This window comes from Brachionichthys hirsutus, chromosome 22 (genome assembly GCF_040956055.1).
Source record: "Brachionichthys hirsutus isolate HB-005 chromosome 22, CSIRO-AGI_Bhir_v1, whole genome shotgun sequence".
Classification (NCBI taxonomy): Eukaryota; Metazoa; Chordata; class Actinopteri; order Lophiiformes; family Brachionichthyidae; genus Brachionichthys; species Brachionichthys hirsutus.
The window spans coordinates 3,509,833-3,537,078 of record NC_090918.1 but is presented as its reverse complement, the minus strand read 5'-3'; the positions used below and the strand labels follow the sequence as shown (position 1 = coordinate 3,537,078).

Genomic DNA, 27,246 nt, shown 5'->3' with positions numbered 1-27,246 from the left:
CCCTCTTAGAGGCTTTAACTCGTTCCGCTTCATGTCCGTGAACAGATCGGCATTTACTGGATGTCATCCATCATCTGTGGCCGTAATCCAGAGAGTCGCTTTCAATCCGAGGCGAGCGTCTCTCCAGGAGGCCGAGTCGACTCGTGAGAAGTGACTGGAAGTGCCGGTCCTCCCATCAGGTTGTGGTGGCGCAGAAACGAGAAGAGATCAAATAAAAACATCATACCGGAGAGGCCCAAACTGTCCGGGGAGTCTTATCCCCGCTCTGCAAGCGCTGGAAGATGGCTGTGTGTGAGCTCAACTGCAGCACAGCTGCTCGGACACAAGCAGCGTGTCATAGCCATAGATCTCCAGCAGGTGGAGCAGGAAGAGCCTGTCTCCGTGGGGGTCCAGGCCCATGGCTCTCACGCTATCCTGGGTCAGCATGGGGTCAGGGCTCGCAGCTACCTCACCGAGGGTCTGGAAAATCCTGTTGTTCTGCTCCAGGAAAAACCTGACAAGGGTTTAAAGCGAAGCCGTTTTGTTTTTAAATATCTGCACGATGATTTTTTTTTTTTTTAAGCTTCCTCTTTTTCTGGACTCTTCCCAGGATCATGAAGAAATGATTTAGTTTGTGTCCGCAGGATAAAACGTTCTGCTCCAGTGAAAAGTCAAAGGAATCGTGTACCGGTACTTACAGGATGAAGAGATCTTCTTCACTGGATACACAATCGCCATTCTCCTCCTGAGAGTAGAGCAACATCTGCCTGAACACACACACACACACACACGCACACACACACGCACACACACGCACACACACGCACACACACGCACACACACACACACACACACTTAATTTGCAGTTGCTTCAGGAGAGGCTGCGCTACTTTGTAATGTGTTCTTATGGTGCTTTTACTTTCGTGCACATACATGTGATCGGGTTACAGCCGTGCTTTGAGCTAAATGCTAATGGTAGCTAATATAACGCCGACCTGCTCAGTGGAGGATCGGCCTGATTGAAGGACAGCTCCGCTTTCTGCAAAGCTAGAATTCATTCTTTTTCACAATTCTTATTTGAAAACCCAAAATAAATCCAATAACTGTGATCATGTAGGAAAAGCAAATCGCCGACAGGCTCCTTGTGGATTTAAGCCGTGACCTCGTCGGTCCCGAAAGACAAAACATGTCTGACAAATATTGGGTTTGACTGAAACAACCCAAGGAGAGTGCATTAGTTAAGGATTATGGCAGGATGCAGCATCAGGCCCATGCACCTGTGTCATGTGACCTGTGACCTGCGTCATGCGACCTGCGTCGTGTGACCTGCGTCATGTGACCTGCGACCTGAGTCCTGTGACCTGCATCCTGGGACTTGTGTCCTGCGTCCTACGAATTGTGACCTGTGATCTGCGTCCTGTGACCTGCGTCCTGTGACCTGTGTCCTGTAACCTGCGTCCTGTGACCTGCGTCCTGCATCCTGTGACCTGCGTCCTGTGACCTGCGTCCTGTGACCTGCGTCCTGTGACCTGCGTCCTGTGACCTGTGACCTGCGTCCTGTGACCTGTGCTCAGCGTTACCTCTGTTCAGTCAGCTTGTGATACTTGTCCCTGTCTGCGGTGCTGAGGCGCAGCAGCGGCTTCAGGCCTTCCCTGCAGGTCTTCACATTCTGATTGTCCACGTAGACGTCGTACAGATCCTTCTTCTCCTCAAATATCTTCTCCGTCGTACCTTTGAGCACAAAATAAAAGGCATTTCAAAAATGTTAACCACGTTTCAAGCCCCCCCCCCCCCCCCCCAACTTACAGGCGACGTAGGAGAGCTCGTTCTCCAGGGCGCTGATATCGGCTACGTTCACGTAGAAGAAGGGCCGAAACTCGGGTACGGCTACCCCGATCCCGGGGATGGAGACGTTTGCTAGGCAACAGCAGCAGTACACTGGGAAGGGAGAGACGGCATGAGATGTCCATGAGATGGTGGGCGGTCCAACGCTCACGCGGTGGGAAGTGTAGTGCCCGTCTGCTGGTTTGGCATCCCCAGAATTAGCTCAATCGCTAACTATTCCGTTTCGCTTCTACTGAAACCAGCGTGAGCGAACGCCGCCGTTTCTCACCTCTGTAGCAGACCACGCCCACAGGCGGCGGGGAGAAGATGAGGATGCGCCTTCGGAGGAGAGCCAGTTTCCACAGGACCATGATCTGCTCCCCAAAGAAGCGGATGAACTGGGACATGCAGCCTGCGGGGTGGGTGATCTGACCCGGGGGGGGTGGGGGGGGGGGTTGGTACGCAGAGTTTAGGGAGTAATCTAGAGGCACCGGCCCGAAGGAGGAGCGAGCCTTCATACCTTCATCTCAGGATGCATGCTGTGGTTGATTGCAGCGCCCCAAACGTTGGCTGGACATGCAGTAACAGCGCCGTCACCACTAGAGGGCAGAAGAGCTCTCTTATCCTCATAGAAGGCCTCCAGGGGAGAGTAATGGCCCGGGGTCTGAAGCTGGAGCCTGGAACAAATCAAAACCATTTATCCAAATGTTAATACAAACACATCTTTGTTCCGTTTACTTTCTACTCAGAAGACAAAAGACATTTCCAACCAGAAAGACGCTCAGCGGGGCCCCTTTGTCCTCCAAAGTCGGTTTTAATTCACTTAAATCCTCATCCAAATTCCAAAAAGACGTGTGTTATCAGAACACCTACCCTAGAGGGTAAAATAAAATATCATGGCTCAACGCCTTTATTCGGACCATCGAGGACGACAGCAAAAAAGGAACGTAATGACGAATCCCTCCACAAGAGAACCTCAAGAACGAGCCCTTTATATAACTGCTATAGCAGAGCTACGTGGAGAACGACGACCACAGAGTGACCAGAGACTGGGACACGCCAGACCGGGACGGGGACGAGAGACGAGAGACAAAAGTCCGTCCACACGGGAAGCAAACGCCGACGTCCTGCAAGTGAAGCGCTGTGGGAGGAAACACAGAGGAAGTAAAAGTCATTCGGAGTGAGAGCGATCCGTGTGAGAGGAGGGAAGCGAAGGAGAGGAAGTCGGGCCAGACATGTCACACGCCTCGATCCTGCCCCCCGGTGGGCAAATTCAACAACAGAATTGGACGGATAAAGTTAACGTTCTAAACTCAGCAAGGATGGTGAAAGAACAGCGGTGTGTTAGCATTTAGCGTGGTTCAAACTCGCTTCCTCTCACCTGACCTGGTGCTCCAGGAAGCTCATGTAGCGGTAGAGCAGGGTGTAGGACGGGGAGAGGATCCCGACCGACTTCATCCTCGCCCCCCTCTCCGCTGTGTTCTCCACCGGCATGTTGGCAAAGCAGGCGAGGCCGAAGTAGCGGCCCTTCCGAAAGTAGCTGCGGACGGAGGAGAGAGAGGGAGACGGAGGGGGGGGGGGGGGGCATGAGAATCAAAGGCACAGCCAGATAGGGGGCGGGGGTCTTCTGTCTGTCCTCCCAGGACATGAGCTGCGTTCTAATAGTCGGAGTTAGCGCTCTCCACTTCAGGGACATTAAGATTCTGTTCTGTGAGCACATTAAACACACACACACACACACACACACACACACTGGTCCTCGTGCACACACACTCACATGAAGTCTGCGGTGACTCGGTGGGAGCCGCTGGCGATGGCCTTGAACTCCACTCCCTCCAGGTCCATGTCTTTGGGCAGACACCACTCCAACATGTTTCCTACGACACAGAGAGAGAGACCGCCTTCAAAGCCCCGCCGACACGAGACACACGTCATCACAATCATCACAATCATCACAACCCCCCCCCCCCTCCCCCCCCGCGTGCTGATGAAGGGGCGCCGGACGCCTGAGCGGCAGCCAGGTAGGGCCGGGGAGGCGAGTCCGCTGGCGTCAGACAGCCGTGTCCTGCAGCCGGCCCTCGGGGAGACCCCCCCAGGATCCACCGAGGATAAAGATGTTCCGTTCCCACGGTGACCGCCGGGACTGACCAGCAATAACATGTCACTCCTGGTTAACTCCGTCAATGGAAGCAGCTTGAGCTCGTCTTTTCCCTGCTTACTCAAGACCCACAGAATATTTTGTCTAGAAATGAAAGATCAAAGTGTCTTCGTTCATCGGGAAAAGCAAAGAGAGTTCCTGCCATTTTCAATTCTGGAGTCATTTGAAGAGAGGCAGAAATCATTGTGTTCTGGTTCTGATCCAGATCGATCCGTTTATGATCTAATTGATGTCAGGGATCGATCCGTCTATGATCTAATTGATTTCAGGGATCGCTCCGTCTATGATCTAATTGATTTCAGGGATCGATCCGTCTATGATCTAATTGATTTCAGGGATCGATCCGTCTATGATCTAATTGATTTCAGGGATCGATCCGTCATTGATCTAATTGATTTCAGGGATCGATCCGTCATTGATCTAATTGATTTCAGGGATCGATCCGTCTATGATCTAATTGATTTCAGGGATCGATCCGTCTATGATCTAATTGAGTTCAGGGATCGATCCGTCTATGATTTAATTGAGAGTCAGGGATCGATCCGTCATTGATCTAATTGATTTCAGGGATCAATCAATCTATGCTATAATTGATTTCAGGGATCGATCCGTCTATGATCTAATTGATTTCAGGGATCGATCCATCTATGATCTAAATGATTTCAAGGATCGATCAGTCTATGATCTAATTGATTTCAGGGATCGATCCGTCATTGATCTAATTGATTTCAGGGATCGATCCATCTATGATCTAAATGATTTCAGGGATCGATCCGTCTATGATCTAATTGATTTACTGGCCTTGCTTATCACCCATTGTTCTCTTGTTTCATGACGGACAATCTGACGTGTCGATTTCCCACCCTGCGGGGAATCTGCTGTGTCATCAATCAGATTTTCATCGATCATATCCAAAAACGTATTAATGTATCGATTTAGTTCCAGTCACGTTAGGTAATCTGATTCCTGCGTTGAGCGCGCGGGCCTTTGGACCGCAGACGGTGTCACGTCGTGTCTCTGAACTTACGGCCACACCTGCGGACAAGCGGGTTCGCGACCAGGTAGACGCGGACTGGGCGTCACACGCGATGGGAGGAGCTTAAATCTGACGTCCATTATTCCTTTCTGGCCTAAAACATTTTCATTCTCATTTGTCGCTCCACCTCATGTAGCAGTGATGATTCCCCGGGGGGGGGGGTGCGCGCCTACCTGTTCTCGTGTTGAACGCGACCACAAACACCGACACGATCTGGTCCTTCTCCTCCCATTTCACCCTCCGGTCTCCCAGCGGCGCCTCGCCCGGTGCCGACTCCCAGCGATGATCCCCGTCGTCGGTGCGCAGCGCTTCATCCTTGCCCGGTGGGGCGCTGAGGGTCGCGGGTGGGGCGCTGCTGCTGCAGACAGACCCGCTGGGAGTGAGACCCCCCGGCGCGGAGCACCGGGAGGGGCTCAGTTGCTGCTTCTCCTTGGACGGAGCCTCCTCCCAGTCCAGGAGGGGGGCTCGGTCCGACCGCTCCACCATCCTGCCGGTGTCACCGCGGGGTCGTAAACGGTGTCTCAGCCGACGGGCGCGACCTCCATCCGTAGATGATTACGCCTCAGAGCAATTCCTACATCGGAAAGTTGTTTTAATCTGTCGCGAAATATTTAATTTTTAGATTACGTAAAACGTTACAAATCACAGCTTTAACATTTGTCTTAAATTGGACTCTGTTCGGCGAGGACAACTCCTTCGGTCTGGCGTGAGCTGCGTTCACAACAGCGCACTGGGGAACCGTCGAACTCCCGCATCTCCGAATGGCTGTTTAACACGTGTGAACACGTTGCAGGTTTGCTGTGCTGAATGCGTCCGCACGGCAGCGTACGGATAGCTATTTTTCCAGATTGGCACTTTCCATTCGGATTTTACAAAAGAACGCGTTCACACTTCACATTTATAGACTGTAGAGGAGTGTAGACAATTATTGTCGTGTTAAAACGCATTCATGAAAGTTTTTATTTTATTTAAAACACATTTTTCAATGAAATTGCTGTTTTGAATCTGTCGAAATGAAAACACAGCCTGGAGAGCTGCTGCCGTGACGTCATTCAGCGACACGTCAACCACACGGAAGCCTTTCCTCCGTGCTTTTGAGAGAGGGGCGCTTGTCTTGACGAAATGGGTACGTTTTTAAACTGCTGGTTCTGATAAAGTTTGTTCCCTGTAACGCCGACACTTGTAATTCGTTAGATGTTTTTATATCAGCCACTTCCTCGTTCATCATCGCACTGCAGCTAGCTCGCTAGCTAGCTAGCAAACAACAACCACTGTCAGTAGCTAGCTAGCTAGCGAGCTAACTGACGCGTAGTGGGGAGCAAGAAGGTACCGGGTTCGAATTCCATCCGTGTCCGCGTTGGTTTCCTCCCACCTCCAACAACACGCAGCTTATGGGAATCGATTACTCTAAATTGTGTGTGTGTGTGTGCGTGAGTGTTTTTCAGTTTCTGAGTGGAGACGCGTCTGGTCTCTACTACACCTGGTGTAGCCTGCTGGGAGAGACTCCCGCGACCCGCAAAGCGGAAAAGCGGCTGTAGTTTGGATGGAGAGATAAATTAATGGTGTCAACACGATTAAAAAGACAACCTTTGATCACTAGATACCAAAGAGGTGTCCAACCTTTGATCACTAGATACCAGAGAGGTGTCCAGCCTTTGATCACTAGAGTCCAGAGAGGTGTCCAGCCTTTGATCACTAGAGACCAGAGAGGAGTCCACCCTTTGATCACTAGAGACCAGAGAGGTGTCCAGCCTTTGATCACTAGAGACCAGAGAGGAGTCCACCCTTTGATCACTAGAGACCAGAGAGGTGTCCAGCCTTTGATCACTAGAGACCAGAGAGGAGTCCAGCCTTTGATCACTAGAGACCAGAGAGGTGTCCAGCCTTTGATCACTAGAGACCAGAGAGGTGTCCAGCCTTTGATCACTAGAGACCAGAGAGGTGTCCAGCCTTTGATCACTAGAGACCAGAGAGGAGTCCACCCTTTGATCACTAGAGACCAGAGAGGAGTCCAGCCTTTGATCACTAGAGACCAGAGAGGTGTCCACCCTTTGATCACTAGAGACCAGAGAGGGGTCCGTCCCACACAGAACGTGTACTCAGAGTACCGGTACTCGGCTCCTGTGTAATGGAGCTGTGTTTTCTACCCTTCCTGTCGATCCTTCAGGTCTTTTCTTCTCCAGCATCTTCTCCGGCCTATTTGGCACCAGAGAGATGAGGATTCTGATCCTGGGTCTGGACGGTGCCGGGAAAACTACGATTCTGTACCGGCTCCAGGTTGGAGAGGTGGTCACCACAATTCCCAGTATGCTCTGCTTCTTTGTATTATTCATACGCACGACATCCGTGGATTCTCAGTTAAAGCTTTTTAGACGGCAGCGTGAGAACAAAGAATTAATGCTCCGCGCTTAAAAAAGATTATAAGACACAGGCGTAACCAGTCTGACCAGCAACCAGTCGGGAAACAAGCTTTACTGCTAATGGAGTGTGTGCTGAGTGTAAAGAGCAGCTATCATAAGTGGATTAATAATAACAATAATGTAATAATCATTTTGATTTCATTACTTATGCATTTAAAATACTGACTTCACTGCCATGTTTTTTGGTACAGTTTAAATGGTGCTTCTCCTCATTCTTCTTGCGTTTGAAGTTGTAGCTGCTGTTTGTTTGCTGTGGGTGGAGTTCACCTCTAGAATGTCTGTTTGTCACTTGCCACACATTTATAATAAACTATTAAATAGATATGAACAGCGTACAGTTAGGATCTATTAACTAATTGGATTATTTTGCCGTATAAATATGCGTTTTTTTCTTTTCGGGAATTGTTGAGGCTCTTAAAAAAAAAAAAAAAAACTAACGTTTCATATGCTCCGATTTGGCACCCTGTAAAAAAGGCTAACAAGCAGCTGTTGTTCTACTTTCTATATATTTATTTCTAGAACATATTTTCCACCTGCTATCATTGACTCAGCAGAAATATAATCCCTCTCTCTCTCGCGTTTGATGTCTCTCTGCACAGCAATCGGCTTCAATGTCGAGACGGTCACGTACAAGAACCTGAAGTTCCAGGTGTGGGATCTGGGCGGCCAGACGAGTATAAGGTAAGGTGGAAGCGGCGGTAATAACGTCTTTATGTGCAGCAAATCTGAGATATTAAATGTAGTAACTGTTCAGTTTTGTTTCTGCAGCCCACATTTTCTGACTTTGTCCCCTCCGTCTCGGTTCTTCAGGCCCTACTGGCGGTGTTATTATTCCAACACGGATGCCGTCATCTACGTCGTTGACAGCAGCGACCGCGACAGGATGGGGATCTCCAAGTCTGAGCTGGTGGCCATGTTGGAGGCGAGTCGACGTATCATCAATAACAGCCTAAACGTTTAGGACAAAGTCAGCTGTGAGAGGATGTAATCCGGGTTCACTGCGTGATGACGACGTGTACAGTAGTCCCTCATTTTCCGCGGGGGTTACGTTCCAAAAACAACCCGCAATAAGTGAAATCCGCAATGTAGTAATTTTTATTTTTTTACAATTATTATACATGTACATAAATGTTTTAAGGCTGTAAAACCCCTCACCACACACTTTATACACGCTTAACAGTCAGGCATTAATCTAAATAGATTGTTTCAGTATTATAGAATGAAACCAAAGATCAAAACCTGTTTTCAGAACTAAATAAAAATATATCGTACGTACAGTAAACGTTTTCCTGTTAATAATGTTAAGGCGTGCAGGTCGAGGAAAGAGCAGCTTGGAGTGCAGAAGAACAAATATTCTACTCGTGCTGTCTTTAGCCTCTCATGCTGCTTTATTGGATAGCTTAGCACAGCGGAACGGCAGCGGCTACATGTATCAACAGGAAGAAACAAAACCTAAAAGGGGCGTGGCGTTTATGCTCCTACAAAATAAAACCCTCTTTTTACACAGAGAATAAGAGCGCTATAAAACAAACGCTTAACAAATAAACATGATAGCCTTTAGAAATAACGAATTTAATTTTAATGATCAACCTACGAGGTTGAACACATAAGAAGTTATTAATAGCGACTCGCACGTATTTCACAGTTCCTCCGACCGCGCCCCTTCATCTTGCACCGTTTCAAGGCGCGTTCAAGTACAAAAATAAAATCTGAAATTGCACTAAAACGCCGCGAAGTCGCGGAAAATGAACCGCATTATATCGAGGGACTCTTTGTCCAGGAGGAGGAGCTCAAGAAAGCCATCCTGGTGGTTTTCGCCAACAAGCAGGACCTGGCCCAGTCCATGACGCCCACGGAGGTGGCCAACGCTCTCGGCCTTCCTGCGCTCAAAGACAGAAAATGGCAGATCTTCAAGACGTCGGCCACAAAGGGCGTCGGCCTGGACGAAGCGATGGAGTGGTAGGCTTCATCGTGTGCCGGTTCTCTCCGTGCTACCCGGTGGGTTTACCCCCCGCCGCCCCCCCCTGAAACGTTCTTCCTCTCTCTCCTCCCAGGCTGGTGGATTCTCTGAAGTGTCGACAGTAAAGGCTCCACCCCTTCTGTACATACGCCCCGCCGAGTTCCACTGGACCAGTGACGACACTCCTCTTCATCGCTAACCCGCCTGATGCCTTTCCTTCCCGGGACTCTGAAAGGCTGCAGTGACGTCTGGACCGGGCACAGCGATGACGATGACGATGATGCAGTGACGAATGGGCAACGCGTTGGTACCTGCGCATCCATTAGCGTCGTCTCCTCCCCGTAAAGCCAGGCACTTATGTAAATAAAAAAGATGCCGTGAGGATCTTCTGGGAAGCAGCCCCCCCCCCCCCCATTCAGGCACCAACAGGAACTGAGTCAACCTACAAGCTGTTGCCTCGTGTGAAGAACCAACGCCCCCCCCCCCCCCCCCCAGTCCGGTGTTACTGCAGCCTTTCCTGTACTTTGTATTTGTCGGGCAAATGAAAAGTTAAGAGTTATTGCTTTCTTTTTATCCCCCCCCCCCAGCGTTTTTCTTTCCATTGAAGTCCTTTCGTACGGCTTTGGTATATTAGCGGTGTGATCACTGAACCCTTAATATTTATAACTGCTTGTAAAGATCGACATCAGTGATTGGACCGTTTCCTGTTCAAACTCTGTGATTTTCTAATTGTGATTCCGGAAGAGGGAAGGTTGTAAAAAAAACAAAAATGTCATCTTTTTTTTTTTTTATTATAAAAAGTTGTACATTTACCTTGAGTGGGCTTTAAATCTGAGGTTAAATCTATACTTTCCAGTCGAGTAAATAAAGAGTTCAGTTCTGATCCGACGTCGATCACAGAGACGGTTTTACTTCCTGGTCCGATACAGGTCATGGGTTCACTGCACCATGGCCGGGTCTTTGAGGGCGTGTCTCCGGTTCACTGCACCATGGCCAGGTCTTTGAGGGCGTGGCTCCGGTGCTTCTTGGCTTTGTATCCGGGCCGGAGGAACTCGATCTTCCTCTTCTTGGCTTCGATCTTGTTCTTGTGCTTCTTTAGTTTCTTCTTAGCAGCAACGTCCGGGTGAGCAACCGCCTGAGGAGACGCAGGACAGCGATCAATATATTGTTGGGAGTGTGTGTGTGTGTGGATGCCGGTTTACCCCCCCCACCTGCATGGCTCGGTGTCGTTTCCGTGCCACCCTCCTCTGTGAAAACTCCTTCTGGACGGCGGCGAAGGCGAGGGAGAAGCCCTCCAGCCCCACCCGCTTCTTCAGCAACTCCACGATCTCCTGGGCCAGGTTCTTCAGCGTGGGATCTGGACACAGTTAGGCGGGGCCGTCAGCGTTACCGCTACGCCGACCCCCCGCGGGACGGAGCGTTACGAGCAGGAACCTTGATCCGCGTAGGTGCTGTCCAGCTCCCGGAACAGAGGGGCGATGATGGTGGTCAGGTAGGGGCGGAGCCTCTCCTTCCCCAGGTCCAGGGCGATTGCTCCCAGAAACTTGAACACGCATGTTCTCTGAGGGGAGGGAGCAGGAGGAGACACTGAGCAGCAACGTTCTCACCCTGGGGCGTGCGACCTCCGGGTCCCCGTGCGTACCTTCAGGGGAACCTTGGGGGTGTACGCCGCCTCCCTCTTGGCCATCAGCGACAGCTTCTTCATCAGCCATAGCAGCGACGGGGGCCGGTCGTCTTTGCCCCCCTCCTCCTCCTCCTCCTCTTCCTGTTCATTCTCCTCCTCCTCTATCTCTCCCTCCCGCGGGGCGGTGACGTCGGACTCGGGGGAAACCAGGTAAATCACCTTGGCGACGAACAGCAGGTTCTTGATGACCTGCGGGGGGCGGGGCCAAACGAGACAAGTAGTCAGCGGAACGGATTTGGTTTTAGGCTCCGGGGGGGGGACTTTGGGCGGAGTTTGGGAACCTGGTCTCCCGACGCCGTGTCGAGGAACTTGGACTGCAGCTGATGGCAGAAGGACAACGCCAGCTCCCTCATCTAGACGTAAGAGAGAGAGAGAGCGTTTGTTCAAACCGTGGCAGGAAGAAGCAGGAATGAGTCCATCGCACGCCCCCCGGAGCTCCACCTTCTTGTCCAGGCGGTTGGTGATGAAGGCTGTAGCTGCTGAGAGGGATGAAGCTCCTCCTCCTCCTCCTCGCCAAGCGGCGACCAGCTGCTCCGCCTGATGCGCTGCGAACAGCTGGCCGAACAGCTGGGAGGCGGTCAGCCACACCCAGCAGTGAGGGTAGCGCAGGTGGGCTTCCACGTGACCTGGGGGAGGGGAGGGGGGCACGAGTGAAACGTGCCGATTGTGTATGGAAGCGATGAAGAGGAGGGAGCGTCTGGTTCTCACCCCAGATGCTCCGGAGGGCGTCGTGAGGCCCGCTGAGCTCCAGCAAGCTGCAGTGTTTGCTCAGTTTGGTGAGAAGAGTCAGGAAGCAGAACAGCAGCCGGTCGGCTCCCTTCTCCTCCGTCTCCTCCTCGATCTGCGGGACAGTAAAGGGTTAACACGCCGCCTCCTCCTCCTCGGGTTTCAGAGATAATGGTGTCACGTCGGCCGTCTCGCCTCCTCGTAGTTGTCGGGGTTGATCTCTCTCTCCAGCAGAGGGAGCAGGTCGCCCAGGCGGTCGGTGAACTTCTCCTCCTCCACCTCCACGAACAGACCACAGATCTGAGCGCCGAGACGCTGCAGGCTGGTCTGAGGGAGGAGCCGAGGGAGGAGTCAGAGGGAGGAGTCAGAGGGTTCCTAAAGTTTAACTGACATTACTGCGTATCCCTCGGCCAATCGTTTCCCCACAGAAATACATTGGTGCTAATTTGCAGCACTAAGCTCCGCCCAGCTCTCCCAGTGCTACTTTGCATCAATAGGCTCCGCCCAGCTCTCCCGGTGCTACTTTGCATCTATAGACTCCGCCCAGCTCTCCCAGTGCTACTTTGCATCAATAGGCTCCGCCCAGCCAGCTCTCCCGGTGCTACTTTGCTGCCCTTGCATCGAGTGAATGTGCGCGCACCTTGTCGGCGTTCAGCCAGGTGAAGACGAGGGCGTAGAAGCTGTTCTTGGTGTTGATGTCCAGCCGGCCCAACAGGGCCTTGATGGCCATGGCCGCCATCTTTTTGCAGCGTGCGGAGTCGTCGTTGACCACGACCAGGGCCAGCGGGGCGAAGAACAGCCCGCTGTGCTGCAGCAGCAGCTTCTGAATGGACACGATGAAACGGCGTCGTGCGAAGATTGATCGCGCGTGTGTCGCTGTGATGCGCGTAACAAACAACAACAACAACAACGCTTCCTTTTATGGTCGTCCTCGTCTCACCTGAGGGAACGTCTGGAAGATGTAGGCCAGCATCTCCAGCACGGACTCTCTGCCGGTGTCGTGCGCGTACTGAAGCTGGGACACCACGAACTCCACGTGACCCTTCAGCTTCTTCCCCAGCGGGTAGTCCAGCAAGTACTTGAGGTAAATCTGCCAAACGGGAGTCGTGAGCAGCAGCAGCACCTAAATAAACGCAGCGCGGCGGAGGTGAACGTTACCTGTCGGCAGTGAATCCGGATCATGGCGTTGCTGCCGGTGACGGACAGCTTGGCTACTTTTTTCAACACCTCTTCCATCTCTGGAACGACGAGCTTCCTGGACAGAATCGCCTGGAGCAGACGGACAGGGTGGGGGGCGGGGCTTTAAATCCTATTTGAGTTGTCCTCTACGTAAAAACAGAGCAGCTCAATGTCTGCCGACCTTCAGCAGGCCGAAGGCGGTGGCCTGGCGAGACTGGTCGTAGATGTCCTCCTCGGCATATCCCAGCAGCACCTGCAGCTGCGGCTCCGAGATGCTGTTGCCTCTGACGTTCTTCACCAGCACGGCGATCGCCTGAGACGCAGACGGACGGAATCACCACCGAGCTCAGGGAGACCCGACGGCAGCGGGTCGGCGTCCCGTCACCCGGGGTTACCTTGAAGCAGTTCTGGACCAGCTGGTAGTTCTCCCCGCGTGCCGCTCCGGCCTTGGAGTAATCCTTCAGCAGCACGAAGAGCTGCTTGGTCAGCCGGCCGGCGTTCCTGTCCACCGACGGGAGCGGAAACTTCAGGAGCCAGGTGAACGCCAGCAGAGCCTCCGTGATCACCTTGGGAGGGGGGGAGGGGGAGGATATCAGCAACCCACGACGACAGAGCTCAGCGCACTCTAAAACGACGCTACCTTGACGTGCATGGCGTCGAGGCAGTCGAGCAGCAGCGGGACGAAAGGATCCAGCATCTCCAGGGACGACGCGTCGGAGGAAGTCACTTTGGACTTCTTTAGGCTCAGGTGGAGCAGCTGAAACACAAAGCGACGGATTTGGAAACGCGCCTCCAACCGACGGAAGCCGAGGCAGAACGGCGTGGTGTGGGGGGGGGGGGGTGTGTGTGTGTGTGTGAAGGAGCACCTTCAGGCCAGCGTCCACCAGGATGTGCATGTTGGTACGGCTGCTGACCGGAGCTTTCGGGCCTCCTCTCTTAGGAGCCGGCGGCAGGAGCAGGCAGCTGGGGGGGGGCAGCCGCGGGTCTGGGGGAGGCTTAGCCGAGGCTCTCTCTCTACGGGCACACGCACAATCAGTGTGGAAACACATCAACGGTTTTCTGTGTGTGTGTTGTGTGTGCGTGCGTGTACCGGTCCCTCCTGGACAGCAGAGGCAGACTCTCGCTGACCAGGCCGTGGCACAGCAGCAGGATATCCTGTGACGTCATGCCCTCGTTGGCGAGCAGACCCAGGACCAGCCGCCGCAGCACGGCGCTGACCCGGTTGCACACCTTCAGACTGGACGTGGTGTCCAAGATCTGAATAAAACAGAAACGGTTTGTAGCTTAGCTTTGTTAGCCGCGGCGGCGTGCCGTTCGCGGCCGTTGCTGCGACGACGCCCCCGCCCACCTCCTTCAGCGGCAGGATGAACTTGGCGATGCTCTCCTTGCTGCAGAACTGGGCCAGCAGCTCGTAGGAGTCCATGCTCTTGCTGTGCCGCGCCTCCATCAGCTTGGACACGATGCCCTTCACTTCCTTCTCCTCGGCCACGGGCCCGAACAGCTCGTTGTTGAAAACCTGAACGGAGGGGAGAGGCCGTTAGCGGCAGCGAGAGCCAGGCCGGACACGCCCGTCCTTCCCGCCAGGTCCACGCGGCGCCGCGGTGCCTTACGTCCACGAGAGCGTTCATGCACGGGTCCAGGTCTCCGCTCTTCAGCGTCGGACTGAGGACCGACAGCAGCTGGTAGACGGTGAACGTCAGCACGTGAACCTGGATGCAGGGACGACCAATCAGACGGGCGGCTGACGCGTCTCACAGCGGCCATTTCGTGCACGTCTCTCTCTCTCTCTGCGCCGGCGCCCCCTGCTGGGGCCTCTGACCTGGTAGCCCTTGACCAGGACCGACTGCATCTCCTTGAGCAGGTACTGCAGGTAGCGGCACCCCAAGGTCTCCGTGATCTTCACCAGAGTTCCCCTCGCCACGTCGCGGACCTCCTGGAAACGGTTCCTCAGCACCACACACACCTTGATGAGGATCCTGGACGACACGCACGCACGCACGCGCACACACACACACACACGTCACACTCTAGTCCCGCTCGCCCCACCCCTCGCTGTGCGAGCCGCCGCGTACCCCGGCAGGTTGGCCTCCATGACGTCTGGGGGAAGCGTCTGCATCACTTTGACCATGGCGAAGGCCAACGGAATCCTCGCCACCTCCTCCTCCTTCACGGCCTTCGACTTCACCGCCTTGTGCTCCTCGTCACGCTTCACCTGCACGCCACACACACACACACACGTGATTTCCACCCACTGGCGGCTTTCGGCGCAAGCGCACGGCTGCCGGCGAGCGGCGTACCTTTGCGGTGAGACACCTGTGGAGGCGGGGCAGCATGCTGCTCTTCACCGTCCGGTGGATGTCGCCGATCAGAGACTCCAGCTGCTCCTTGCTGTTCGGCAGCCCGCTGGCCACCGCGGCGGGTCGAGGGGCCGCCGGCCTCTTGGAGACGACAACCTTTTCGCCGCTGATGACGTCCGTTTCCATGGGAACGCGAGATGGAGCATCACCGCCGGGTTGTTCCTCGTCGCCTGCGCCGACTGAGGCGCTCCCAGCTTCATAAAGTATGTTTGAAATTAAACACCGTCTCCTTTCCCAGATCTCTGGATCGAAAGATCCCAATTCTCAAACTGAACTATTTACAATCAATCGATCGATCACCCTCTCGCGCTTTGGCGGCCTCCATTTCTCTGACGAGGGTCTGATGGTCAAAATGGAACGCCTCCAGGACCGTGACCAGCAAACTGGATTCATGGGCGGAACAACAAGTCGGATGAATTCATACGAAAAAAAAAAAGATCAGAAAGAAAACCCCCCCGGCAGGAGCAAACTGTAATCAGATTACCTGACAGCCAGCTTCTGCTCGGCCTGCGCCGTTTGGAGGATGTGGATGAAGTGCTTCAGGTAGTAGAGGTACTTGGACCAGGTGAGCCTGCGGCACACGGCGCCCACCACCTCCACCGACGCCGATATCACGCCCTCATGCTGCGGTAGGCGAGGAGAGAGAGGGGGGGGGGGCGGTCAGACACACACGAACCGGAGCCACAACGTCGGGTAAACCGCCGTTCACCTTGGCCATCTTCTCGTCCAGCAGGGCCGTCAGGGCGTACGGCATGATGTAGTTCTGGAGCGAACGCGGCGACATCACCACCTGGCCCTCGGTCAGCTGCTTGGCGAGCTTCCTCAGGGCGCGGCCCCGGCGGTGGATCTGCACGGAAGGATGAAACGTGCACGCTTACGCCAGGGAGGAAAGGAGAAACCGGAGAACGCTCTCTCTCTCTCTCTCTCTCTCTTTTACCTGGATGTGCTTCATGTGCTCGAAGAAGTCGGACTCGGGGTCGTTGTAGTCGGTGAGCTGGACCAGGTCTCTGAACTCCTTCCTGGAGGGGAAGCTCCTCACCAGGCAGGCCAGGACGGTGGTGTAGTCGCTCTGCACGCTCTGGTGGAGCGAGGGAGAGCGTTGAGACGCCGACTCTGATCAGAAACGGCGAGGGGAGGGGCTCGTCGCTACCTCCGTCTTGCTGCGGAGCCCCTTGTGCACGGCGCCCAGGATGGTGTGCTGCACGACGTCCCGGTACGTCTGCTCTCCAGGGCCGACCGCCGCCAGCCGCGTGATGACTGCAGACAGGCACAGGGCGGCGTTGTCTGCCAGCGACATGTCACCGATCTGCATCGGGGGGGGGGGGGGGGACAATCGCTGAGGCGGCGGCGTCCACTGGATCGGGCAGCATAATGTGCGTTGGATATCCGCTCACCTCAAAGGTGTGGAAGCAGATGTGCGTGACGGCGCTGATGTAGTCCAGGTCCAGAGCGGCCATGTCTCCGACCCGCCTCGTGGCTTCTTGGAACGCCGTCAGACGCACGTCAAAGTGGATCTCGTCCAAGTGTCGGCTGTCAAACGCGTTGAGCTAAAGGAGGAAAGCGAGTCAATTAACGCGAAGTATCTTATAAATATAAATAAATCTAAACCAAAAATTCAGATTAGATTTGACAGAAACATGAATGTGACAAATAAGCTCCTTAGAGTGAACGCGTCGAGGATCTTACCTTTGACGCTACATCAGTGATGTAAATGAGGGAAGGCTCCAGATCTGACAGAGTCTGAAAGCAGAACAGCCACAATTAAATGGAGGATTGGTTTAAAAAAAAAAAAAAAAAAGTTATTTCAGACTAAAACGACATTTTAATCCTCAAATCAAAACTTCAAGTCTGTTCGGATTCACTATTAGTTAGAATTCAAGAACTTCTGTCTGCTGTGTTTACAGATGCTAATGCAAAGCAGCTGGGTTTTAATTGAACCAAGCCCCGCCCCTCTTTGGTGGGGGCTCCTGTTGCACCTGGAAGACGTTCGTGAGCGCCTGTCTGGGCAGCTTGTTGTGGATGATGGAGAAGAGTCTGCTGAGCGGCTGAAGAAAGGCGGCGGGCCGCACACACTGTCGCAGCAGGTTCTGCACCGTGGCCAGGATGTCCAGTTCCGTCTCCTGAAACAAAACACACCACGAGGCCGATCACGGGCGGCAGAGGAAGCGCGGCCGGAACGCGTCGACCGTCGTAGGAGGCTCCGACTCGAACACCCGGGAGTCACGCTCACCTGAGGATTGTTGGCTTTCTGCAGGTGAGGCAGCAACAGGCCGATGAGCACCGAGCTCTGCTCCTTGTTGCCCACGAACCGGCTGACCCTGACGAGGACGAGGACGAAGACGAAGACGGGAGGAGGAGGAGGAGTCGAGTGAATCAGAAAGGAGCAAAGGGGAGGAAACGGATCCAGACGAAACACTGACTTGGAGAGGATGCCGAGCTCTTTGGCCACCTGCGCCCGGTGCTTCTTCTTCTTCTTCTTCAGTCCGCCGCCGGCGCCGCCCACGACTCCGCCGAGGTACCGCAGCAGGGCGTCGATGTGAGGCAGCAGCAGTTTGGAGCCCGTGGATAACGAGTCTGGAGGCGAGACGTCAGTGTGAACGCTTCGACCCGGAGACCTGCCCGCGTGGAGGACGGGCGAATGCGTGTGCGAGAAGCTGACCAGCATCGACGAGAGCGCCCTCTGCTGGTTGCGGGAGCACGCAGCCATTGACGGCCAGCTCCGCCTCCTTTTCCGAGGCAGCGAAGTCCTCCGTGGTCACAAGGGATTCAGCTATGCCCATTACCATGGCGATGGTTCTCGGGGACGCATTCTTGGCCGAGAGGAGGGCGAAAACATTGAGGAGGACATCACACTCTGGCTGATTCGTCCTCTGCTTGGCCAACAGCGGGAAGTACCTGAGTGTCACAATAAAAGCTTCCTCACTGCTAAATAGGTGAAGAGTGTCTCTCACACACACACACACACACACCCAAAGAAGGACGAGACTCGGACTCTGACCTCGCATTTTTGCACCACACATGGATGAGTTTCAGCAAAGGGGTGGGCGAGTACGGGCTCTCCGTCGGAAGACGACACACCTGCACACAAAGACATTTGATCCCATTGGTGGGGCCGTAAAAAAACCAAACGTTCTCCACACCTGGGCCTGCCCTCAGTCCCCTCAATCCCCGCATACCTGACTAAATACCTCCACAGATTTAGTGACACCCACAGCCACAACACTAGAGGGAGCTCAAACAACAACCTGGTTACCCCCTCCTATAGGACCAACATGGGTAAATCATCTGTTTATAATACTGCCCCCCAAGGGTGGAACTGCCCTCAAAACATGCACCTCTTTGGCCTCCTTCAAAACGGCCCTAAAAATACACCTTTCAGGGGGACAGAAACGGAGATAGTCATCACGACTCTCTCCTGATCAGCTCCCCACCCCCTTTTTGTCCACCTACGTTGTACAAATTATGTGTCTTTTTATTTTATTGTTATCTTGCATCAAGTTAGTAATTTAATATTCATTTTATTTGTATTGTTAATTGTGGATGATTTATGTACGAAGGACTTTCAACGGAAACAAGACCGCAAGGGCTTTTTTGAAATGCTCCTCTTAGACAGGATGTCTGACTGTACTTGTACTGTAATACATGCTACTGTTTGACTGTACTTGTACTGCTCTAACATTCTATCTAATAAATATATTCATCATCATCATCATCACCTGAGGCCAGACCGCAGCCTGAAAGACGGCGTCCAACTCATCTGCACTGAAGCTGTAGTAGTCGAAGTCGTCAAAAAAGTCCTGGATCCTCAGGACACCGACTCGCCGCAGGTTCTTCAGGGGACTGATGCAACCTGGACGGAGCTGGAGACAACACGGATCAGCACGCAGGACGCAGCATAAACGTTCACACAGACAGGAGTCCAGAAGGCCTCCATGCCGGCTACCTGCTCCCTTTGGTCCAGGACGGTGGACACGGAGGCGGAGACACACAGCAGGATCTGGAGCACCTTGGGCAGGTAGGCGTGGACGAGGTGACCCAGCTTGTCAATCACCGCATGGATGATGTTCAGCAGGCTGTGCTGGCGGCCCAGCGGCAGGACGGCGGCCACGTCCGTCTCCGCTATCGCTCTCTGGACCGCCGCCAGGCAGGAACCTGACGACGGGCAAAACGGTTCACAGGCCAAAATACTGAATCCACCGTGGATGGAAACCAAGGAAACCATCCTTTTGGGTTCACTCAGCATCAGGACCCGTTTCGTTAGACCCAAATGTAGAAGCATCTTTCCTTTCCCCACCTTCGCTGTGATGGCTGACCGGCTCCAGCAGCAGCTCGATGAACATTCCCAGCTCCTCGCCCTGGCAGCCGGCCAGGAAGCGCATGATGATGGAGGAGCGCCAGGCGGCGCTCGCCTTCCCCTGAAACTTGCTGCCTGCTTTAGTGCACAGGCGTCCGTAAAGGATCCTGTTTCAGGGACAGCAGACACAGAGCTAGCACACGGAGCTAGCACACGAGCTACGCATCGCCAACCAATGAGACCAATTAGCTTAGCACAAATGCTGAAACCGAAGCAGACTGGCTGATGGATAAATAAAACACGCAAACTACCTCATGAGCAGTGGGAGGAGCCTGGCTCGGTGCGAGGCGTCGATCACGCCCGTTTCCTCAGAAATGTTGAAATGGACAATCTCCTCTTTGAAGTGTTTGTCGTCCAGTAGTCTCTCGAGATTCTCCCTGAACACACACACGCACACACACACACACACACACACACACGCACACACACACACAGGTCAGGTCAGGTTACTTCTTAATGATCCTAATGTGGGTTTATATGTGCGAGTTGGGACATGCGGTGCGTCACAAAGAACCACCGGCAGGAAATACGCGTCTGTCTACAGGCAGACTGGAGACACAGGAAAACGATACGATGACAGATAATCGAGCTCCTGATCAGGCCGGAGAGGAAGCCGACATTCCTCCTGCTGTAACCACAGAAGGCCGAGGACGGATGGGATCCCTATCTCGACGCTAATAATGGCTACGTTGAGAAAAGCACAGAACAGGAAGCGACTGCACATTCGCTTTTCTTACTTGTACGGTACGATGTCGGGGTCTCTGTACGCAAGAAGACATTCCAGTGCAGCTCGCTGGATCTGCTGGTCTTGATGGCAGAGCAACTGGGGAAAAACAGGAAGAGCGACATCGATCCGGCTGAATCCATACTTTCCAGATGTGATTGATTGGCGTGCACGGAAAGCGTGCGCCCCTAGTGGGTTGAGGGTTACCTGGTTATAAAGCTCGCTGAGGCTGCTCTCCAGATACAGAGAGCGAGGGTTGCTGAATTTGCCGAATAGCTTCAAATGGGCGATCAGCTGTCTGTGGGGAGAGAGAGAGAGAGAGAGAATTCCCAGCGTTCCCAGTTAAACTTTAGAAAATAACCAAAGGAAGTCAGATAAAAATGCGAACTTGACACAACTTTGTGAACGGTGCAAAGTAACAAAGTATATTTAATATCCACGACATGTACCCAGCAGACGTATTTCTGTTCGTTGCTTCATGCACTTCCTGTCCAGTGAGAAGCACGTATCTCCACATTTGATTTTGACTTTGTGACAAACTGAAGGATGAAAAGTTTCGTCCCAGTTTGACAAAAGTCCTCCCCGACGGAAAACGCATCGTCACGAAGCCGAAGGGCTGAGATTAACTAGTGGAGTCAGGATTTTACAGAATGTGAATATTCAAGTATAAAAATCTGGATTAACGGAGTAATCCAAAATGGCCTTTTCCCATTCTGAGTCCATTTATCTGATAATATCTTTACGACACTCTTCTCCGACGGCTTCCGCTGGGTTAATGGTTGCCGCAGACAGAAACAAAACTCCGGCTTCATACTTGGCAGCAGCTCTCCTGGGAGGTGCCTTCCTCTGCATTCTGTCCTCCTCCTCCTCCTCCTCTTCCACCTCCTCCTCTTTCTCCACAGCCACTGGAGACTCCTCGGGGGCATCGTCGCTCCTCTTCCTCAGGTCCTGAGTGGGAGCCATCATCTGATCGGCCGGGTAGAACTCATTTCTGAAAGCAGAAACGAATACATCGGGATGAAATACACAAAAATCCATGCAACTATTACTGCCACAAAAGGAACTGCAGCATGAGAATACAGCGACACGATTAAGTTTTAGCTAGTTCATATCTGTTTAGCAGATATTCTGGAGTATTAGTGAACATTGTTAGCTATAAAAACAATGTCAAACAGCACGCGATGCTTTATTTGAAATAAAAAATACATTCGCTCATCAAACATGGGACATTTTCACACCTAAAATAAGGTGAACGTTTTCCTCCGGGGTCTGGAGGGCGCCCTTTGAAAACACTGACCTGATGAACCTGAGCAGCAGGGGGCTCAGCTCCCGACTGCGGGGCTCCACTCTGTCCGGAAACTGGGCCATGGAGCGCCACAACAGGCCCCGGAAGTTGGGAAAGTCCGTCCTCTCCTTGGGGTCACATGTCAACTTCAGCTGCTCCAGGAACAGCACGCCGACGGCGCCGCTTTCGATGACGTCGCAGCCCGGCTCCACGCCGGGACCCAGCTCCTCCTCCTTCACGTCCTCCCCCCGCAGTTCTTTTTCTAGGAAAACGAACAGAAGAGGCCCGACTGCACTCACAGCTGCTCTCCTTAGACGGAGACCCGAATGCTTCTGCGTCACGGCGGCGTTTTAGCACCGGAGGGCGGCCAGATGCAAAACCGGCCGCCGCCTTCACGATCCGGCGGCACAACGGGCAGCTCTTACCGGCCAGACCAGCCACCAGCTCCAGATGCTCATGGAACACCCTCCAGAAGTCCTTGTTGTCCATCCCTCTGGCGTGACTCCTGAGAGGAGGGAGGAGAATCGTTCGCTTAGCACCGTCGGCATTCCGCGTGAACAATAGAGAAACAAGAAGCGGATCAACGATCTGATTCGTACTCACACAATAACTTCGATGACGGCGTCCCACAGGGGCTTGAAGTTGACGTACAGCATTGCGATGAGGTAACGCAGAGGCACCTGCGGGGCGGACGGGCAGAAGGACTCGTTAAACGTTGAGCCTTGATAGTTTTCAGCAGCCACGAGGACTTCCTCTGTACCTGCTGGAAGACCCCGGCCGGCCCCCGAGGAAGACTCCGCTGCACCAGGTCGTGTCTCAGCTTTCGAAGATGAAGCAACTTCTCTCTGTATTCCTGCACGGAAGCAGGAACCAGCTCGGCCTGCAGGCAAACCGCAAAGACCGGCTGCGGGTCCGCGCCGTCCTCGCCCTGGGAAGAGAGGCGCACACACGCCGATCTTTATATTATATTTGATGGAGTTTAAGGAGAATCGGAAATCGGGGAGTCCCTACCTCAGTCTGGGGAGGGAGCTCCGCCTCGAACTGAGAAAGAATCCTCAGAGTCAGCAGGCGGATCTGAAAGAAACGGAAGTTTAGACGTGGCGTAGCGGCGATTGCTGTGAATGGGGACTCCGCCCAAGTCCTGCTGTGAATGAGGACTCCGCCCAAGTCCTGCTGCGGCTGCAGACACACCTTGGGGACATTCGAGGAGAGGTTGGCATGAAGGATCTGGTGGAGCTCCAGCAGAGCATCGTGGGACAGGTGCTGGGAAACGCCACTGAGAGACAGGCGGGTGTAGTACAGGTCTCCCAGCAGCAGGGCGGACGGGTCGGCGGGATACCGCCTGTGAACAGAATGTACGAGACGGTCAGAAGTGCGCTGCGACAAATGGAGACTCCGCAGTTCATTCGGCATCGACGGCAGCAGAGGGTACCGCAGGATCGGGTCGATCCGGCCCGCGGGGAGCCGAGACAGCAGCTCAGCGGAGCCGTCCAGGGCGAGGAGGCAGCTCAGCGCCTGCCGGGCGACGTACAGCCCAGCTGGGGTAGAAAAGCACGGCGATCTTTGAGTCTGAGAAGCCGTCAGCGACCAACAAACCCGCCGATTCATCGACTAGCCGCTCCGTTCAGCAACGTCGTAGATTGTGCTCTTGACGGCCGTAAAAAAATAAAAGTAACTCGAACCTTTCGTCATGTTTTCTTTCTCGATCTCACACAGGAGGCGCTTTAAGAAAGCCATCGCAGTGGGAACGCCGGCCGAAGGAAGCGGCCTGAAAAAAAGACAGCAGATTATAGATCGGTCAAATAAAATGGGACGAGACGAAAACCCAGAACAAATGGTTTTTATTTTTATTTTTATTTCTGAGACCGGCATCGGCTGTGTGCACGTGTGTGTTTGTGCGTTTGTGACCTGAGGTGTGGCAGCAGCACCAGCGCGGTCCACGGCAGCGACAGGTCACTGATGAACTGGTCCTCTTCCTCCTCCTCCTCCTCGGGACACGTGATCAGAGACAGCACCGTCTCTGGGACGTTCGTCTCAAACTCACTGAGCGAGAGGGACAAACACATTTAGGTCTGGGAAACCAAAATCCCGACGTAAGCTGCGGCATCTCACCCGGCGAAGAGCAGCGGGTACGTCTCGAACGCCATGGAGCCGTCCGTGGGGGGCGGGGCCTTGGCGAGGATCAGACTGACCAGCGCCCCCAGGGCATCGTTACGTGAACAGGGATCGCCACCGGCCAACAAGCCAGTTATGAAGTGCAGCAGGGTGGGGAGGAAGAGCTGGGGGGGGGGAGGGAGGTGAGGGGGCGTCGATCTCAGGGAGTCGCAGAGAGAAGAGGCGGAGACTTCATTCCCGTTTGACTCACCTGCTCAAACTGTTTCATCGGGAACATCTCCTCGGCGAACTCCAGAATCTGCTCCGGCCCCGCCGAGCTGCCGAACACCTTTGCGGAGGAGAGACGGACTGAGGACCCCGGCACGCGCTAACGCCAAAACCAAAACGCGCTAACGCTAGCTAGCCCATCACAAACCTTCTGGACGGTCTCCCGGATCAGGGCCTCGGGGAGGGCGATGTTCTCCCCGAGGAGAAGCGAGGCGGTGATCTGCAGCAGGAGGCGCGAGCAAGGAGCCGACAGAGACGAGCTCCGAGCTAGCCGCAACAGCGTCTGTCGACACGCACGAGAGAGAGAGAGAGAGAGAGCGAGGTGAGCGCGCCGAACCAATCACAGCGCGGCGCGTCAGGGCAGCGGGGAGCTCTCCCTCCTACCTGGCAAACGGCCTCCGGCTCGGTGACCTTAGCTCCGTCCCCGTGGGACACCAGGGTGTGAAGAACGAACAGCAGCCTCTCCAGCTGCTCCCCCGCCCGCTCTCCCCCCGTCGCCTCGGCGACGCCCAGGACCTCGGCGACGCCGAGCCGCAAGGACTCCCACAACACCGGGACGTGCTGCCGGTCCGCGTGATCGGCCGCCGCTCGGGTCATGTGATCCAGAGCGTCCCTGACCGCGTCCCAGGGCAGCGCGAGTCCGGGGCAGGTCGAGGGCCCGAGCTTACGCAGAGCTACGGGGAAAGCCTGGAGGGAGCGGCGGAGAGGAAAAGGAATCACCCCCAACGCCACGACGGCTCAAATCACGAGGATCGGCCAGAACCACCTCGGCGGGAAGCCGAGAAACTCACGTTAGCGGCGCAGGAGTGAAACCCGTTACGGACCCCTTTGCACATTTCGAAAAGCAGACGACCCGCTCCCTCCACCTTGTCGGGGTGCTGCCGCAGGTCCGAGAACACGTGATTGAGCAAGGCATCGAGGTCTGGAACCTGCGCGACACAGAGAGACGTCGTTTTTACTGCCGAAACAGGCTCGCCGCGCGGCCTCCGCTCACCACAACTCACTTTTCTCATCAGGAAAGAGAAGCTCTCGGCCGCGAACTTGCGGATGTGCTCCTTCTTGTGCGCCAACAGCGTGCTGTACAAGCTGCGGAGAGAAAAGCGATCCTCGTCCCGACCGTGGTAGAAAAAACAAAGCTCCCACAGAGCCCCGCCTCCCGCCTCTCATCCCACCTGTAGATGTTGCTAATGTCCGTCACCATGAGCCTCCACAGGTACTTGTACAGGTAGGACAGGGAGGCGAAAGCCCACTCCAGGACCTCGGCGTCCTTGGTGTCCAGCAGCGAGGCGATCAGAACGAAAAAGTCCGGAAAGTGGGGGTAGAAGTCCGCCTGCAGGTCTCTGGCCAGCTGCACCACCAGGCTGGACGGAGAAAGAGAACGTTTAAACCGGGGGTATCCCGCGTGCTCCTTCAGAAGCGCTTCCATTCCCGTTGCCCAACGGCGTTAAAAGATGACAAAATGGCTCACTCCAGCAGCGGCTGGTAGGCCAGACTGTCTTTGACGCTCAGGTGTGTTTTCAGGCTGTCCACTATCGACGCCTGATGGAAAACCAGCATGTTGAAGGACTGGCTCCGGTTGGAAACCTCTTTGAGGAAAGTGGCTGAGGAGGAAGAGAAGAGAGAAGTTATTTTCCCCGTCTCAAGCTGATAAGGGCGATCCTTTAAATCGGCACGTACTGAAGTGCTCCGTCAGGTTGAGGTCTCTCCATTTTGCCAGTCCTTCAGAGAAGTATGTTTCTACTTCCTGCGCGATGGAACCAGACCAGAAAATCATCAAGAGACAAATGATTAAAAACCAGGAAATCAGCTTAACGTTCACCGGCTGCACAAACCTCTGCGTGAGATCCAGTCCGGTCGATTCGGTGGATCACATCGATGTTGACGTTGGCAAGTCTTTCAGCGAAAGTGAGAAACTGAAAGAGACGCAGGAGAAGGGTTCTTAGCCTGCAGGTTCTAACCCTGGACATTTAAGGGTTCTTAGCCTGCAGGTGCTAACCCTGAACATTTAAGGGTTCTTAGCCTGCAGGTTCTAACCCTGGACATTTAAGGGCTCTTATCCTGCTAGTGCTAACACTGGACATTTAAGGGTTCTTATCCTGCTAGTGCTAACGCAGGACATTTAAGGGTTCTTAACCTGCTAGTGCTAACACTGTACATTTAAGGGTTCTTAACCTGCTAGTGCTAACACTGTACATTTAAGGGTTCTTAACCTGCTAGTGCCAACACTGAACATTTAAGGCTGAATGGATTTCCTAACCTCGTTTACTGCGCGTAATTAAAAACGACTCACCCAATCTAGATTCCCATACTTTGATTAAACTCCTATTGTTACTTGTTTTTCCGTTATCTTTAATTTTCCCCTGCTGCCTATTAGCATCGAGCTGTAGCAACTTCGTGGACGCTCACCCTGTAGGTGTTCTCAGACTTGTGACACGAAGACTTGGATTTAATCTTCATCTTTGCCTTGCTGCTTTAAAAAAAAAAAGTAGAAAATAACTAAATCCTTAAAACAAAAATGTGTTTCTTCTATTGATAACAAATGTTTACACACACACACGCCGATTCCAGGGCGCAGCCATGATGTGCACAAAGCATTATGGGAGTTTTTCTCCACATGGTGGACGAAGAGAGGCGATAAAGCAAGAGAATAGTCTACCCCGTCGCTTCCGCTTTCGTTAGAGGCTTCGTACTCCAACTTGGTTTCGGCAAATATTTAAATAAACTAAGACTACGTATGCAAATGAGCAATAAATATTCGAGGAAAGTGAGAGACCTCTAGAGAGAGAATATTAGAAAGTGAAATAATGTTTCCTGGAATTTCATTATTCTTTAAACTTCAGTTTCGGCATGATCAGGTAATACAACCGGAAGTCGCTGCCGGAACTCATTTAATTCAGAATCAGCCTTACTGCTACTTCCAAGCTGTTGCAAAAAATATTTTGGTTCTAAAACCAACTCAAACATCCAAATTACAAATAAATAGATCAATGAAGTCTAGAGATAAATAATAAAAAAATAAATGTTTTTGTTGTTTTTTCCTAAAATGTGAAAATTGTCACTGTTGGGTCCAAAAATAACCAATGTTGCCATCTTCGTGATGCATTTTGTATTTTATTTAGGTTTATATTTACATAATTGGGGGTATGTATGTGCACTCGGACATCAGGGTGGCACAGTG

The 27,246-nt window shown here is 53.5% G+C and overlaps 3 protein-coding genes across 3 annotated transcripts; 1 reads left to right on the top strand and 2 right to left on the bottom strand.

The window, feature by feature from the left end:
* Nucleotides 1-297: 297 nt before the first annotated feature.
* LOC137910951 (DENN domain-containing protein 11-like) lies at nucleotides 298-5,483 on the bottom strand. The gene is made up of 9 exons (XM_068755373.1): nucleotides 5,171-5,483; nucleotides 3,581-3,680; nucleotides 3,185-3,343; nucleotides 2,324-2,480; nucleotides 2,093-2,231; nucleotides 1,786-1,917; nucleotides 1,560-1,710; nucleotides 678-746; nucleotides 298-493 (listed from the first exon to the last, which is right to left on the bottom strand). The coding sequence occupies exons 1-9, from the start codon at nucleotides 5,481-5,483 to the stop codon at nucleotides 298-300; spliced, it is 1,416 nt and encodes a 471-aa protein (XP_068611474.1).
* Nucleotides 5,484-6,054: 571 nt separating this feature from the next.
* Nucleotides 6,055-9,792, top strand: arl1 (ADP-ribosylation factor-like 1). Its single transcript, XM_068755450.1, has 6 exons — nucleotides 6,055-6,123; nucleotides 7,165-7,302; nucleotides 8,017-8,098; nucleotides 8,228-8,339; nucleotides 9,198-9,376; nucleotides 9,472-9,792. The coding sequence occupies exons 1-6, from the start codon at nucleotides 6,120-6,122 to the stop codon at nucleotides 9,500-9,502; spliced, it is 546 nt and encodes a 181-aa protein (XP_068611551.1). The 5' UTR covers nucleotides 6,055-6,119; the 3' UTR covers nucleotides 9,503-9,792.
* Nucleotides 9,793-9,855: 63 nt separating this feature from the next.
* utp20 (UTP20 small subunit processome component) lies at nucleotides 9,856-26,525 on the bottom strand. The gene is given in 59 exon segments (XM_068755100.1): nucleotides 9,856-10,512; nucleotides 10,589-10,734; nucleotides 10,812-10,938; nucleotides 11,020-11,250; nucleotides 11,343-11,414; nucleotides 11,503-11,687; nucleotides 11,770-11,902; nucleotides 11,983-12,114; nucleotides 12,428-12,610; nucleotides 12,728-12,877; nucleotides 12,946-13,056; nucleotides 13,148-13,279; nucleotides 13,362-13,532; nucleotides 13,607-13,723; nucleotides 13,833-13,980; nucleotides 14,057-14,223; nucleotides 14,315-14,482; nucleotides 14,577-14,675; nucleotides 14,786-14,942; nucleotides 15,039-15,178; nucleotides 15,264-15,517; nucleotides 15,624-15,706; nucleotides 15,808-15,947; nucleotides 16,033-16,170; nucleotides 16,261-16,401; nucleotides 16,474-16,629; nucleotides 16,718-16,870; nucleotides 17,010-17,063; nucleotides 17,300-17,443; nucleotides 17,554-17,641; nucleotides 17,744-17,897; nucleotides 17,983-18,218; nucleotides 18,322-18,401; nucleotides 19,040-19,183; nucleotides 19,267-19,475; nucleotides 19,618-19,784; nucleotides 19,929-20,054; nucleotides 20,415-20,500; nucleotides 20,609-20,699; nucleotides 21,216-21,392; nucleotides 21,699-21,948; nucleotides 22,112-22,191; nucleotides 22,290-22,366; nucleotides 22,447-22,614; nucleotides 22,698-22,760; nucleotides 22,878-23,028; nucleotides 23,119-23,224; nucleotides 23,369-23,454; nucleotides 23,595-23,965; nucleotides 24,052-24,129; nucleotides 24,217-24,351; nucleotides 24,453-24,755; nucleotides 24,860-24,997; nucleotides 25,073-25,154; nucleotides 25,241-25,429; nucleotides 25,537-25,669; nucleotides 25,746-25,812; nucleotides 25,901-25,981; nucleotides 26,475-26,525. Coding segments are annotated over 59 exon segments (8,355 nt in total). The 3' UTR covers nucleotides 9,856-10,356.
* Between the last annotated feature and the right edge of the window lie 721 nt (nucleotides 26,526-27,246).

Bases quoted from the DNA above. Each gene is read 5' to 3' on its own strand.
- LOC137910951 (XM_068755373.1), bottom strand. From the start codon at position 5,483: ATGGTGGAGCGGTCGGACCGAGCCCCCCTCCTGGACTGGGAGGAGGCT. The intron at 1,918-2,092 runs GTGAGAAACGGC...CTCCCTTCCCAG, and splicing joins GGGCGTGGTCTGCTACAGAG to TGTACTGCTGCTGTTGCCTA. The intron at 1,711-1,785 runs GTAAGTTGGGGG...TTGTGCTCAAAG, and splicing joins CGAGCTCTCCTACGTCGCCT to GTACGACGGAGAAGATATTT.
- arl1 (XM_068755450.1), top strand. The intron at 7,303-8,016 runs GTATGCTCTGCT...CTCTCTGCACAG, and splicing joins GGTGGTCACCACAATTCCCA to CAATCGGCTTCAATGTCGAG. The intron at 8,099-8,227 runs GTAAGGTGGAAG...TCGGTTCTTCAG, and splicing joins GGCGGCCAGACGAGTATAAG to GCCCTACTGGCGGTGTTATT.